This window comes from Neomonachus schauinslandi, chromosome 10, assembly GCF_002201575.2.
Source record: "Neomonachus schauinslandi chromosome 10, ASM220157v2, whole genome shotgun sequence".
NCBI classification, from domain to species: Eukaryota; Metazoa; Chordata; class Mammalia; order Carnivora; family Phocidae; genus Neomonachus; species Neomonachus schauinslandi.
This window is the reverse complement of record NC_058412.1, coordinates 15,548,174-15,560,192: the sequence shown is the minus strand read 5'-3', so window position 1 is coordinate 15,560,192 and position 12,019 is coordinate 15,548,174. Positions and strand designations below refer to the sequence as shown.

At 50.1% G+C, this 12,019-nt stretch overlaps 1 protein-coding gene across 1 annotated transcript; it reads right to left on the bottom strand.

Moving 5' to 3' along the window:
- Positions 1–1,135: 1,135 nt before the first annotated feature.
- On the bottom strand, positions 1,136–10,360 carry LOC110587449 (b(0,+)-type amino acid transporter 1-like). Its single transcript, XM_021697689.1, is given in 7 exon segments — positions 1,136–1,369; positions 1,860–1,947; positions 3,748–3,872; positions 5,039–5,168; positions 5,345–5,478; positions 9,607–9,783; positions 9,785–10,360. Coding segments are annotated over 7 exon segments (1,464 nt in total).
- Positions 10,361–12,019: the final 1,659 nt, after the last annotated feature.

Genomic DNA, 12,019 nt, shown 5'->3' with positions numbered 1-12,019 from the left:
GAGAAGAAAACTTAGCAGAAAGAGCTTGTGGGAGCCTTTTCTATATCTGGGCGGTAAAAGGAAAGCCCTACACAGGTGTCTGGGTGCAGCTGTGGGAGGAGAGGTGCTGAGCAGTATCCCTGTCCCTCCTTTTTTGAGTGCCCTCCCTGATGGACTCAGAAGCTGCACCCCCAGCCTTTCCAGGCACTGTTGTCATCCTTCCTGTCCCACATTTTCACCTGCGCAGCCGGATATCTCTGCGCCCTTGCCTCTCTTTAGTCCTAAACCACATTAGCCTTCTGAGGTCTGTTCTAACTTTTCATCCTTTCTTCTAGAAATGTGACCGTCCTCCCTTTCACCCAAAGCCAATAAAAATCCCTCCCTCCCAGAGGTCTGTCTCTTGCTTCTTTTTCTGTTCAAGCCATTTGGAGGCTTTAAATAGGAACTAAAGTCTCATGTCTTCCTGAAGAAGGTTTGTCAGACCCAGAGCTTTTCCATTTGCAAGAAAGAAGAACTCACTCAAACTCACCTGAGCCAAAATTGGAAATTTATTGTATGGTATCACGTTGTCCTAGACAATAAAAAGGCAGGAAGGACAGTCAGATGGCAGATGGTCCATGGAAGGACGGACACCAGAACTGAAAAGCAGCCAGGAGTCAAGACTGCAGCCTGCTCAGGTCATTCCCCCAGCTCTTGGGGACCATATAATTTCTCAACACCATTTCACTGTGTATGTTCATTCCTCTCTCTACAGGGGCTTTCTCTACTCTGCCCACATAATGGAAGATGGTCCCACATAGATCCCAGAATTTACTGTTCCTCAGATTAGGCAATCATCAGAATTCTAACTCCAAAATCCCCAAAGAAGGGAATGTATTTCATTGCTGCCCATCTGGAATATCAAATAGCTATCCCCAGAGAGGCAGCCATGTAATACCAAGGTGGCTGTGAGATCCACCTGCATTGGAGGTGCAGTTCTTAGAGAAAGGGGGCTGCTGTCCTGGTTGGATGCTCCCCAAACCTTCACAATAGCTGTATTTAGCATTCCAGCCACTTACTGGAATTATGCGTAGCCAACCTGCAGAAAAGCTGGCAAGACCACTTGTGTGGGGATAGAGGTGTCTGCAGCAAGGACAGTGCACACCTGTCCAGTCCTTTAGTCAACATTTTTCACTGTTGGAGCAAATTCCAGGAGCAGCTGGAGATACAGGGTGGGCATCTGCAACCACTTGGGCTGGCACTGGAAGTAGACAAGCAGGAAATAGACCGGGATGCCACTGAGCAGGAATAGGAAGATGTATAGGAACTCAATCTGGGGGTGGTCGATGATGGGTGCCAGCACCAGGTAGAGAGAAGCAAGGAGCATGATGACAGGGATGATGGTGGGGACCTGCCATGGACACAGAGACCTGGATGATGGAGAGGCACAGGACGTGGTGTATGGCCCCTGGGCGCTGTCCCTCCTGCCTGCCTGCCTGTTGCATCCAGCTCCCCTCTTCCAGTCCCTGCCATCATACCTTGCCCAGCCACAGAAGCCACCTGCCAGGTTACAGGGGGCCATCCAAGGAGCCGGGGCTTTGGGACCCAGCTTGATCTTCTCTATGCTTTGTGAATCCTACTGTGTGTGAGCCTCCTCTTGGTGTGTGTCTCCTGTTGTTCTCCCTCAGAGTCCTCCAGGAGAAATGAGTCCCCAGCAAGCAGAATCAATGCCCTGTGATTCAGCGCTCCCTCCCCACCACCCCAGGAAATACAGAAATTTTCTACCAAATATGACAGGGGCCACCTCTCACATTCCTTCTCTAGCCCCCAGATGAGTCTGTGGACTGCCTCATGCAACAGTCTAGGTTTGAAAAAAGCCCAGTGTTTATTCCAAAGTCTACCTTGTAAGGTCGAGGAAGATTCTTCTTCTTTATCCGCAAGTACAGGAGACAGCCAATGGTGGTTCCATAGGTGATCCAGCCAAGAAAGCTGAAAGGCAAACAGAAGCCACTCACTACCAGGCCCTGCCCTGGGTGTGCCTGCAAGAGGGGCTGGCCTAGTAGGTGCAAACCCAGGCAGAAGTGCAAGCTCATCAGGGGCCTTTCAGCCACCCCCAGGCCCCTGGTCTAAGCAGGCTAAGGAAAGAAGGCAAGTCTGGGGCACGAAGGACAAGAATGCACTGGAGGGTATTCCCACCTCTTTCATCTTCAATCACAAAGTGACACATATACAAGCCCAGGCCCCCACCTGGCTTCAGATGGGGCCTTCTTTGACTGCCCCTGGCTGGGCAGAAGAGGAGTTTGCAAAGGGAGGGAGGAGCATCTGTGTGTCCAAAAAAAAGAGTTTGGTGGAAGCTCAAAGAAGTCTGTGCTCTCCTCAGGGACCAGCACACTCCTAGCAGATCCTCCTACCTTAGAGTTGGTGACAGGGTAGGCTGTTGAGCACCCAGACAAGCCCCTGGCCTCTGCCTTCCCCACTGTGGGTAGTTGAGTGGCTGACGTAGGTCTGATGAAAACCTCATCTGACCTTGGAGACAGGGTCCAGACCAGGCTGTCTCTTGAGGCAGTCAAGATGGGGAGACATCGTGTCTGCATTGGGATGGATCATCCCAACACTCTCACTCTGTGCTAGAACATTCTCAGTCATATCCCCCAAATCTCAGTCTAAAGAAAACTTGGGCTCAGCATGGGTTTGATTTTATTCTCACCATATAAAGATTTTATCTTTTCTCATGGGAACAAGATAAAAAGAAAAAAACCAGGTCTGTTACTTAATGTTCTGAAGAAAGTCACATCAAGCACTGTATATCCTGTTCCAGAAGATTAATTATACTTATGACAACAAGGAAGAGAGGACACGATACGTGAAGAATTACTCTGAGAAATCCCTGTTACACCCAGACCCTGCGCTCACTCGCCTGTGTGAGGACACACCCACTGACCCTGCTTCAGATGAGGTCATAAAATTATGGCTGGATATGGGGCGCCTGGGTGGCTCAGTCGTTAAGCGTCTGCCTTCGGCTCAGGTCATGACCCCAGGGTCCTGGGATCGAGTCCCCACATCGGGCTCCCTGCTCAGTGGGGGGCCTGCTCCTCCCTCTCCCACTCCCCTTGCTTGTGTTCCCTCTCTCACTGTGTCTCTCTGTCAAATAATTAAATAAAATCTTTAAAAAAAAAAATTATGGCTGGATAGCACAACAGCCCATCATTTCTGCCCCCGGGAAGTTAATAAAGGGGGTCAGAAGATCTCCCCACTTTGATCCAATCACTGATTATACCTACCCAGCTTGGTTGTGGGTCTGCCTTGAGTTCACTAGAGATATGCTAGGTCAGAGTCCTGAGCACAGATCAGACCACAAAGGGAAAATCACACCACAGCCAAGAACTACAAGCAGTGGGGAGTAAAGCCTGAAGATAGCCTTAACATGATCTCTGTGACAGAAAAAAGGAACAAGGAAGAATAAAAAATGACGAAGACAATACAAGCCTTTTGCTTGTCTGCCTCTTGATGAAATATTTCCCTCATTGAATTTTGGGAAACAGGGCAAGAGAGGAGGGAGCCACATTTAATTTTGGAAATATAATTGGGAGGGAATGGCTGAAATGTGTGTGCACGTGCGGGAGCCCTGAGCTCAGGCTTCCAGAAGCATGCATGCACATATGTATATATACACATGCATGTGCGCGAGTGTGCACACATAGGGGACTTTTATATACATGTATGAGTGCATGTGAGTATGCACACAAAGGGGCCATGAGATACCCAACACGGGAAGACAGTCTCACTTGCCTCAAGAAGTTCACGATGGTGCTGAAGTTTCCTGGGAGGACCAGGACCAGAGCCACTGCGGTGGTAAATATCAGGGCCGGAGTTGGTGTGAGGCGATGCACATGAACCATGGACAGAAGTTGGGGCTGAGAGCAAAGTCAGGTGTCAGGCAGCCCCCCAAGGGAGCCACAGCAGGTATCTGCCCTGGGAAGCTCCCAGTCCTCTTCCCCTGCCAAACTCACTCTGGACTCCAGTGGGCCCAACGTAATAGTCCCCAGTCTCCACCACTTCCAGATGTAGGTCTCTGTGGCTCACATGGGGTGAAACCAGGCCCAAGGTGCAGCGTGGGGAGCCTATCCCTCCAGGCCAGCCAAGACCCAAATAGCTTAGGATGTGGGCTAGAGTGTAAAGAGCTGAAGCAGGTGCCTGGCCAGGTGGTTCCACTTTCTATTGCTCAGCCCCAACACAGGAAGAGGGACCAAGGGTAGGAAGACAGAGGAGGGGGGAGGAGAGGGTAGGACAGTTATGGACAGAGCACAGAGTGGGATTGTGGGTTATTGTGGTAGACCGTGTTATTACTCAGCAAATAATCAGTCTCCCTCTCCCACCTCTATGGGAGAAATACTGTCTAGTTCCCCATCCACTGATGCTGGGCTTGGCCAATGATATGTGAACACGAGTAATACAGCAGAGGCTCAAAATACGCTTGTGTGGTTTGGCTTGCTCTCTTGAAACCCTGCCACCTGCTCTAGGCAAAAATATGCTTGGGCCTGGGTCCCTGAGACAAGAACAGACTCACAGTCCCGAAAGAGGAAATCTGAACCCAAACCCCAGCCTGAAGCAGAGCCACGGTAGACCCAGGGACTGATGAACGACATGAAATGTTTGCTGTTGTAAGCCCCTACGATCTGGGAGCTGTCTGTTATTCAGCATCATTGCTGCAAAAGCTACCAGAGGGACAGAGTCCCCAGGGGGAGGGCCCTGAGCGTATACATTGGCTCTGCTCCTTTGGCTTCACCCGCTGCCCCCACACCCCTGGACTGCACAAACATCCCCATCCCCTACAAGCTCCACAGTGTGACCCAGTATGGTGATCTCCCAAAACCTGGAAGTCAAAGGACTGGAGTTTAAATGGAGAGGTGTGGGATGCTTTAATCCCATTCTTAGAAAGAACAGGGCTCTGTCTTGTAGGGGGCAGGCCTGGCTTGGGCTCAGAGCTAAGCTCAAGCAGGAGAAAGCTTAGCCTCTGCAGTCCCTCCAATGCCTTCCTGCAGGCCCCCCGACCTTGCCCAGCCCGGACCCCATCTCTCACCATGTGGCCCTCTCTTGCAGCCACATAGCACACACGGCTTCCTCCGAAGAACGTCCCATTGACGGAGCCAAATGTCGAGAGTGTGACAGCCAAGGGTACCAGCCAGGCCCAGGCTCCTAGCACCTGGTTCCTAGGACAACAGAGGAATCAAGGGAAGGAACTCCAGCAGCAAACTGGAGGCCAACCACCAGGAAACAGAGCAAGCAAAACATCTAGAGGCAAGTTGAAATACACATGGGGCACTATCCTTCCCCAACCTGGATTGTCTGCCCAGTGGCCAAGGAACACGTCACTTGACGCACTCACCCCCAGCTCACAGCCATAGCATCAGAGGAAAGGATCTCACTGGGCGACAACACTAGCAGGTAACTGAGGTTGACCAGGAGGTGGAGGCTGGTGACCAGAGGGATGGCGATCATCAGCGCCCACACCAGGTTTTGCTGCAGAGATCGGGAAGAAGAGGCCACACGTTAGCAGGCGAGGTCCTTCTCAAGCCCCCAGAACAAGCTCGTCCGTGCAGTGCTGAGCCTATCCTGGCCACGGGAACATGCCAGGGGACCACTCAGGCGGTGTGCCCCTCCTCCATGTGCTCACAGCCCCACGGCGTGGACACACAAAGAGCAGGTGTGCTGGGAGGCCCTGAGGGGCACTAACCAGTCAGAGCAGGGGAGGTACAGAGGGGGGCACAGGAGGGGGAAGGGGAGAGGAGCTATCACCAAAACTTCCAGAATGAGCAGGGCCTTATGCTGGGCTCTCCTTGAAGAATGGGAGAGATTCAGGCAGGTGGGGATGGGAGGCATTCCCAGCAAGGGCAACCGTGAGACCAGAGGCACCGAGAAGGGACAAGAAAGTTAAAAATCTTCGTTCTTGGCTGTTCATTGATCATTCCAGCTGGAATATTCCAAGACCACCATGCCGACCCTGCCTAGTTTCTGGGTCTCTAGGACTCAGGCTCAGACCGAGGGCCATTACTCCCAGGGGCTCCACTCTGCCCCTCAGTCTCCTCAACTGGAAATTGGGGGTCTGTAAAGTGGGACTCCCCACTGCTCTGCCTCTCTGCAAGGTGTGAGGGCCAGCAAAGAGGAAGGGAAAGAAGGGTCTGGACAGAGGGGCTGTGGGCACTTGGAGCAGTCTGGACTGTTGGAGCTAAGTGCCAGTCTGACCCACGGTCTCCCAATAAAGGTAATGAGGGGCTGAGCGGCTCAGTTGGTTAAGCGTCCGACTCTTGGTTTCAGCTCAGGTCATGATCTCAGGGTCATCAGTGCAGAGTCTCCTTGAGATTCTCTCTCCCTCTCCCTCTGCCCCTCTTGCTCGTGCTCGCTCTTGCTCTCTCTCTAAAATAAATAAATAAATCTTTAAAAACAATAAAATAGGGCGTCTGGGTGGCTCAGTTGGTTAAGCGACTGCCTTCGGCTCAGGTCATGATCCTGGAGTCCCGGGATCGAGTCCCGCATCGGGCTCCCTGCTCGGCAGGGAGTCTGCTTCTCCCTCTGACCGTCCCCCTCTCATGTGCTTGCTCTTTCTCATTCTCTCTCAAATAAATAAATAAAATCTTTAAAAATAAATAAATAAAATAAATAAAAATAAAAACAATAAAATAAAGGTACTGAGCAGGCATCCGATAAAAATGGAGGAATCCATGAAAACTGGGTAAATCAGAATGTACTCCCTTCCACTTCACACCCCCAGCCCTGGCCGTCATTCTGGAGCCAGGAGCAAATGGAAGGAAGGGGTCTCCCTCAGGACCCACAGAACTCTACTCAACATTGCCCAGGTGTGGGGCACCCTGGAAAGACATCTTTAGACTCCGAAGTAGGAGCACACTTCAAAGAAGGAAAAGCATGCTACAACACCCCCAGCCTCATGGAGGGCTTTCTCTAGGTGTCCTTTGGCTTACCTTTTGGGGGGCAGGCAAGCACTAAGGAGCCCAGAGCCTCTCCCCTCGGTACCAGACAGGACACCAGAACCCGGCATTGCTGTTACTGACACAATGTAGCATGAAAGAAGAGGTCATGCTGTACCAAGAGGCAGGGAGGTCTCCTCCAGACTTGACACAAGTGCTGTCCCTGGGAGGGCTGTACCACAGGCCCACACAGACCTCCTTGGCCCACCACTAGGGAGGACCCTCCCCCATTTAAGCATCTGCCCCTGGTTAGCGTATCTTCTGTTCTTCAACATTATATAAAAAGCAATTTCCAGAGCTTTCTGCCAGGGCTAAGATCTCCCCACAGAAAACTCTGGAGGGAAGCATGGGAAGAAGGGCATGGGGGCACTGAGGACAGAGTAGTGATCTCTGGGCCTGTCCTCATGCCTCCTTCAAATGTCCTTGAGACACAAACATGCCCTGTTCTTTCGGGTCTCTGGGTTCATGTTCACACTGCTTCTATGTGGCTGTTTTGCCACAAACCTCATCAGCCCTTCAAGGTGCAGCGCTAGCCCTCTGCTTACAGGAGGACTGCCTGACTGCTCTCCTGGGGATCTCTTTTTTCTGAGTTGCAGCAGAAAGTGGAGGCGAACTTTCTGATATCCAAGCCTCTGTCCCATCCTGTCCTGTCCTCTAAGGGCAGAGGCCAGGTAGGGTGACCAATTCATCAGTTTGCCTGAGATTTTCCTGCTTTTAGCCCCCAAAGTCCAGCATCCCTAGGAACTCTTCAGCCCCTGGCAACCAGGATGGCTGGTCAGCTGACCTAGCCGATCACGTGACAGACATGTGCAAGGGAAGCCAGAAGGACGGCAATGGATTCTCACATAAAATGGGTCCTTCCACGTCCCCTCCAGCTCTCAAATCCGGAAGGGGATCTGGAAGCAAAGGAAGTTGCCTCAACCGCCACGTAGGCATGGCACTGAATTCCTCATCTTCCCAGTGCTGAAAGTGTGTTCTACCTGGGTCCAGAAGATACCACTTGTAGCAAAGACGGGCCGGTGGAGCAGAGTCCTGGGTTGCCCCCACTGCAGGCCTTGTCATGAGGGGCTCTCAGCAAGCAAGCACTCATCATGCACGACCCAGCCACATGCCAAGTCACAGGGAAGGGGACTTCATATGCTTTTGAACTTGACTCATCTTGGACAGCCCACCTGCCAGCTAATGAGCTATGACAGCAAAGCCCCAAGATGCACCACAAGAACAGTGAGATTTCCTGGTTTCATTCTTGAACCCCTTAACTCTTTGCTTACATTTCAGGGTTCTGGGCATAAGGCTGGCCCAGGTTTGGCATACGTTCTGCAGTTTCTTGAAAAAAGTGTGACACAAAGATACACTTAACATGTGCTTCAGAAGGCAGAATTAGAACCAGCATTTCAAATGCCCAGCATTCAGAGGCATGGTTTTGTTTTTGCTTTGAAACCCACATTTGTCAAAAATGCTCTATACACAGCAGAGGTCAGCAAGCTACCGCCTATGGACCAAATCCAGCCTGCTGCTTGTTTTTGTAAATAAACTTTTCTGGGAGCCCAGCCACACTCATCTGTTTACCTATGGCTGTTTTCATGCTACAACAGAGTTGAGTAATCTTGACAGAGAGACCTCATGGCCTGCAAAACCTAAAATATTAACTCTCTGATCCTTTACAGAAAAAGCTGGCTAATCCATGCTCTACGGCGTGGGAGCTTGTCTCACTCATCTTTGGGCCCCTTGCTCTTTCCCTGGACCAGCTCTGAGCTCAGGGCCTGGGTTCAGAGAAAGTAGTCTACTCTCCATGAACTCCCCATAGCCCCCACCCCACCCCAGAGCCAACCTGAGCCCACACTAACCATTCACCTGAAATTACAGCTGTTGATTCTCCATCCACAAGTGATTATGCCATTTGATACCTCAAAGCCCCATGAGGTGGATGGGGCAGCTAAGATGATCCTGTTTACAGGCCAGGAACTGAAGCACAAGGATTTACATGCAAGAATAAAAGCCAGATCCCAGGACTCCTGGCCCTCACCCCAGTCTCTCTCTGCTCTTGGACTTCAGTCTTCAAGCTCCTCTTCTCCTCCCAAATTCTCCCAAACCGCCCATCCAGGGAGCCTTTACTGAGAGCTGAGACATGTAAAGGCCCTTGAGCCAGCCTCGAGGATGTAGAGGAAAAGACTCAGTTCTCATCCTCTGAGAATTAAAGACACCTGCAGGAAAAAAAAAAAGAAAGAAAGAAAGAAAAAGAAAACAAGTAGTAACCTAAGCAAATATATTTACTGCAAAGAGTTAATTTCCATGAAAGCTCAAGAGTCCACATGTTCCAGCTATCAAGATAGATAACAAGCTGAGTCATCAAGCATGGCCTCTTGCTAGTCGTATGCCCTCAGAATCACTTCCCCCTTTCTACACCTCAGTTTTCCCCTGTGAAAAATGGAGGCAGAGTACCTACCTCACAGGGCAAATGAGACCTATAAAGTTCTGTGCTTACTTGGGAAGTTATTATTCATATAATTCCATAGACAAATTAAGGTAGATGGTGGGCTGGCATTCATGACTGCAAGAAGGGAGCCCCCATTTTCAGCCGACATCTCATGGTCCTAGTCAGCTCAATACTTGAAACTGCTGATTTCTGGAGATTTCACGCCCTGAAGAAGTATCATGGACTCACCTTTGGATTCTTGAGCTCTTCCACCACGTAGTTGACATTATTCCAGCCATCAAAGGACCACAGGCCCTGGTAGAAGGCCATGCCGATGCGCCTGGCCTGCTGCGTGGTATTGTGGAAGGCAAACAGAAAGGCTTCCGTGTAGCCATGGCCCTGGCCCAGCACCACAGCCCCACCCCCCCATGATGACCAACAACGAGAACACTTTGGCGACCGTGCATACATTCGTCAACATGGTGGCCAGCCTCAAGCTCCAGCAGTTGACCAGCATCAGCAACAGGATGCAGGTGGCAGCCACACCCTTGAGCACAGCCTGGGGCATCGAGGAGCAGCCAGGGTAGAAGGGAGCCACTGCATACTCAGCAAAGCTCAGAGAGACAGCAGCGATGGCGGCTGGTCTGACCAACAGCACAAATGTGTAGATGACCAGGAAGGCTGGCAAGGAGCCAAAGATTTGCAAGATATAGGCATATTCCCCCCCGGATTTGGGAACCAGAGCACCCAGCTCAGCATAGCACAGGGCACCCATCATGGCCAGGAGACCGCAGACTGCCCAGACCACAAGACTGGCCCCAGGGCTGCCTATGTAGACCAAGACCCACTGTGGTGACATGAAGATGCCAGAGCCGATCATACAGCCAGCAATCAGGGACACAGCACTCCACAGGCCAATCTCCCTCCTCAGCCTTAGCCCCCCACCACCTGGCTCCCGTCCTGCCACCCCCTCACCGCCATCTCTTTCCTGACTTCTCTCCATCTCAGGACTTCAATAGTCACCGTTTCTAGTTGAGCAGAAGCAGATGCTCTGATAGATAATCCGTCTTGTGAGCTTCCTGCAGGAGTTAATGATTACAGCACTTAAAGAAGTCTGAACCAGAGACCAGACTACCAGGGCATGGCATTTAGAAGGGACTGAGCCTTCACCGATCTACCAGTCCAGTATAGGCAGTTTGCAGGAGCTGTTTGCCAATGTAACCCAGGAAAGATCAAGGAAAGGAAAGAGGGATTTAGTAGAAATCCCTGCTGCCCAATTCCACAACACTGTGTGTGGAATAACAGTTGGGCGAGTGCTCTGTGCCAACAGTAACAATGCTGAGCACCTGCACATCAGGAACCTAAAAAAAAAAAAAAATCTCTGCAATAGTTTTATCAGCCAAGCAATAAAATCCCTATTTTATCAGGATTCCAATTAAAATTGCATGAGCCCTGCTTTAAGGAAGAACCAAGATGATCAAAGAAGAGAATTCAGGGCACTTGGGTGGCTCAGATGGTTAAGTGTCTGCCTTCGGCTCAGGTCATGATCCCAGGATCCTGGGATCGAGTCCCGCATCGGGCTCCCTGCTCAGCGGGGAGCCTGCTTCTCCCTCTGCCTCTCTCTCTCTCTCTCTCTCTGTCTCTTACGAATAAATAAATAAAAAATTTTTTAAAAATTTAAAAAAAAGAAGAGAATTCAAATTGTACAGAACAGAACTTGTACCCATAGCAGGAAGGGAGCAGGTGGTTAAAAGTAAGGTACAGGGTCTGGAATGGGATCCTGCATTCAAATCCCGGCTCTAGTCCCTCATAGTTGTGTGAACTCAGACAAGGTCTCTGAACCTCACCCTACTCATCTGTCAATTAATTACAGTACCCACCGCATAGGGTTATTCTAAGGATTAAATAGCATAGTCCATTCAAAGCAGCTAGAATGGTAGATGAAATGGAGTAGGCGTTCCTGAAATGTTAGCCCTTACTTATGTGCCTAAGAGTCTCATTAGTTCCCTAGTTTCAGAGATATATATATATATATGAATATTATATATGTATATAAATTTAAATATATATTTCATTGATTTATGAATAATGTTCATTTTAGGATATAGTGTATAACTTCTTTATTAACCCTCCTTTATATTTTTTAAATCTTGGGTTATAGAACCTTTACCAGTGTTGTTAGAGAAAGGTCAGTGAAACTCACTAGCATTTGGAGTAAAGATGCTGATACCCAAAGTGAGCAGAAAGGTACTTACAGTCTCCCAAACAGGCAGACCTAGCTCAAGGTAGCCAGCCATATGGGCTACTTGGATCTCATGTACATGTGCAATTAATAAAGGTCTTGACAGATGCAGGAGCTTTGCTGTTAGTGGTTCCTGGGGTGTGCATCCTCCCCTTGCTGCATGGAAGCCTGCTTGACATAGGTCCTCAGACAATGTAGAGCCATCTTCTTCAGAAAATCCTGAAGAGGGGACCCTCCAACATTCAGAAGGAGGTCCACCAAGGTTCCCATCCAGTAGGAAGAGAGAAAAAGGCAGAGAAGTAATTATGAAGAAAAGGAGCTACAAGAATTGGAGGGAAAGAAGATAAGAAAGTAGAGAGTCCCGGAAGCTCAGGAAAGAAAGTCAGCTTCCTTCCTGCCATAGCAAAGTAGTCAATAAGA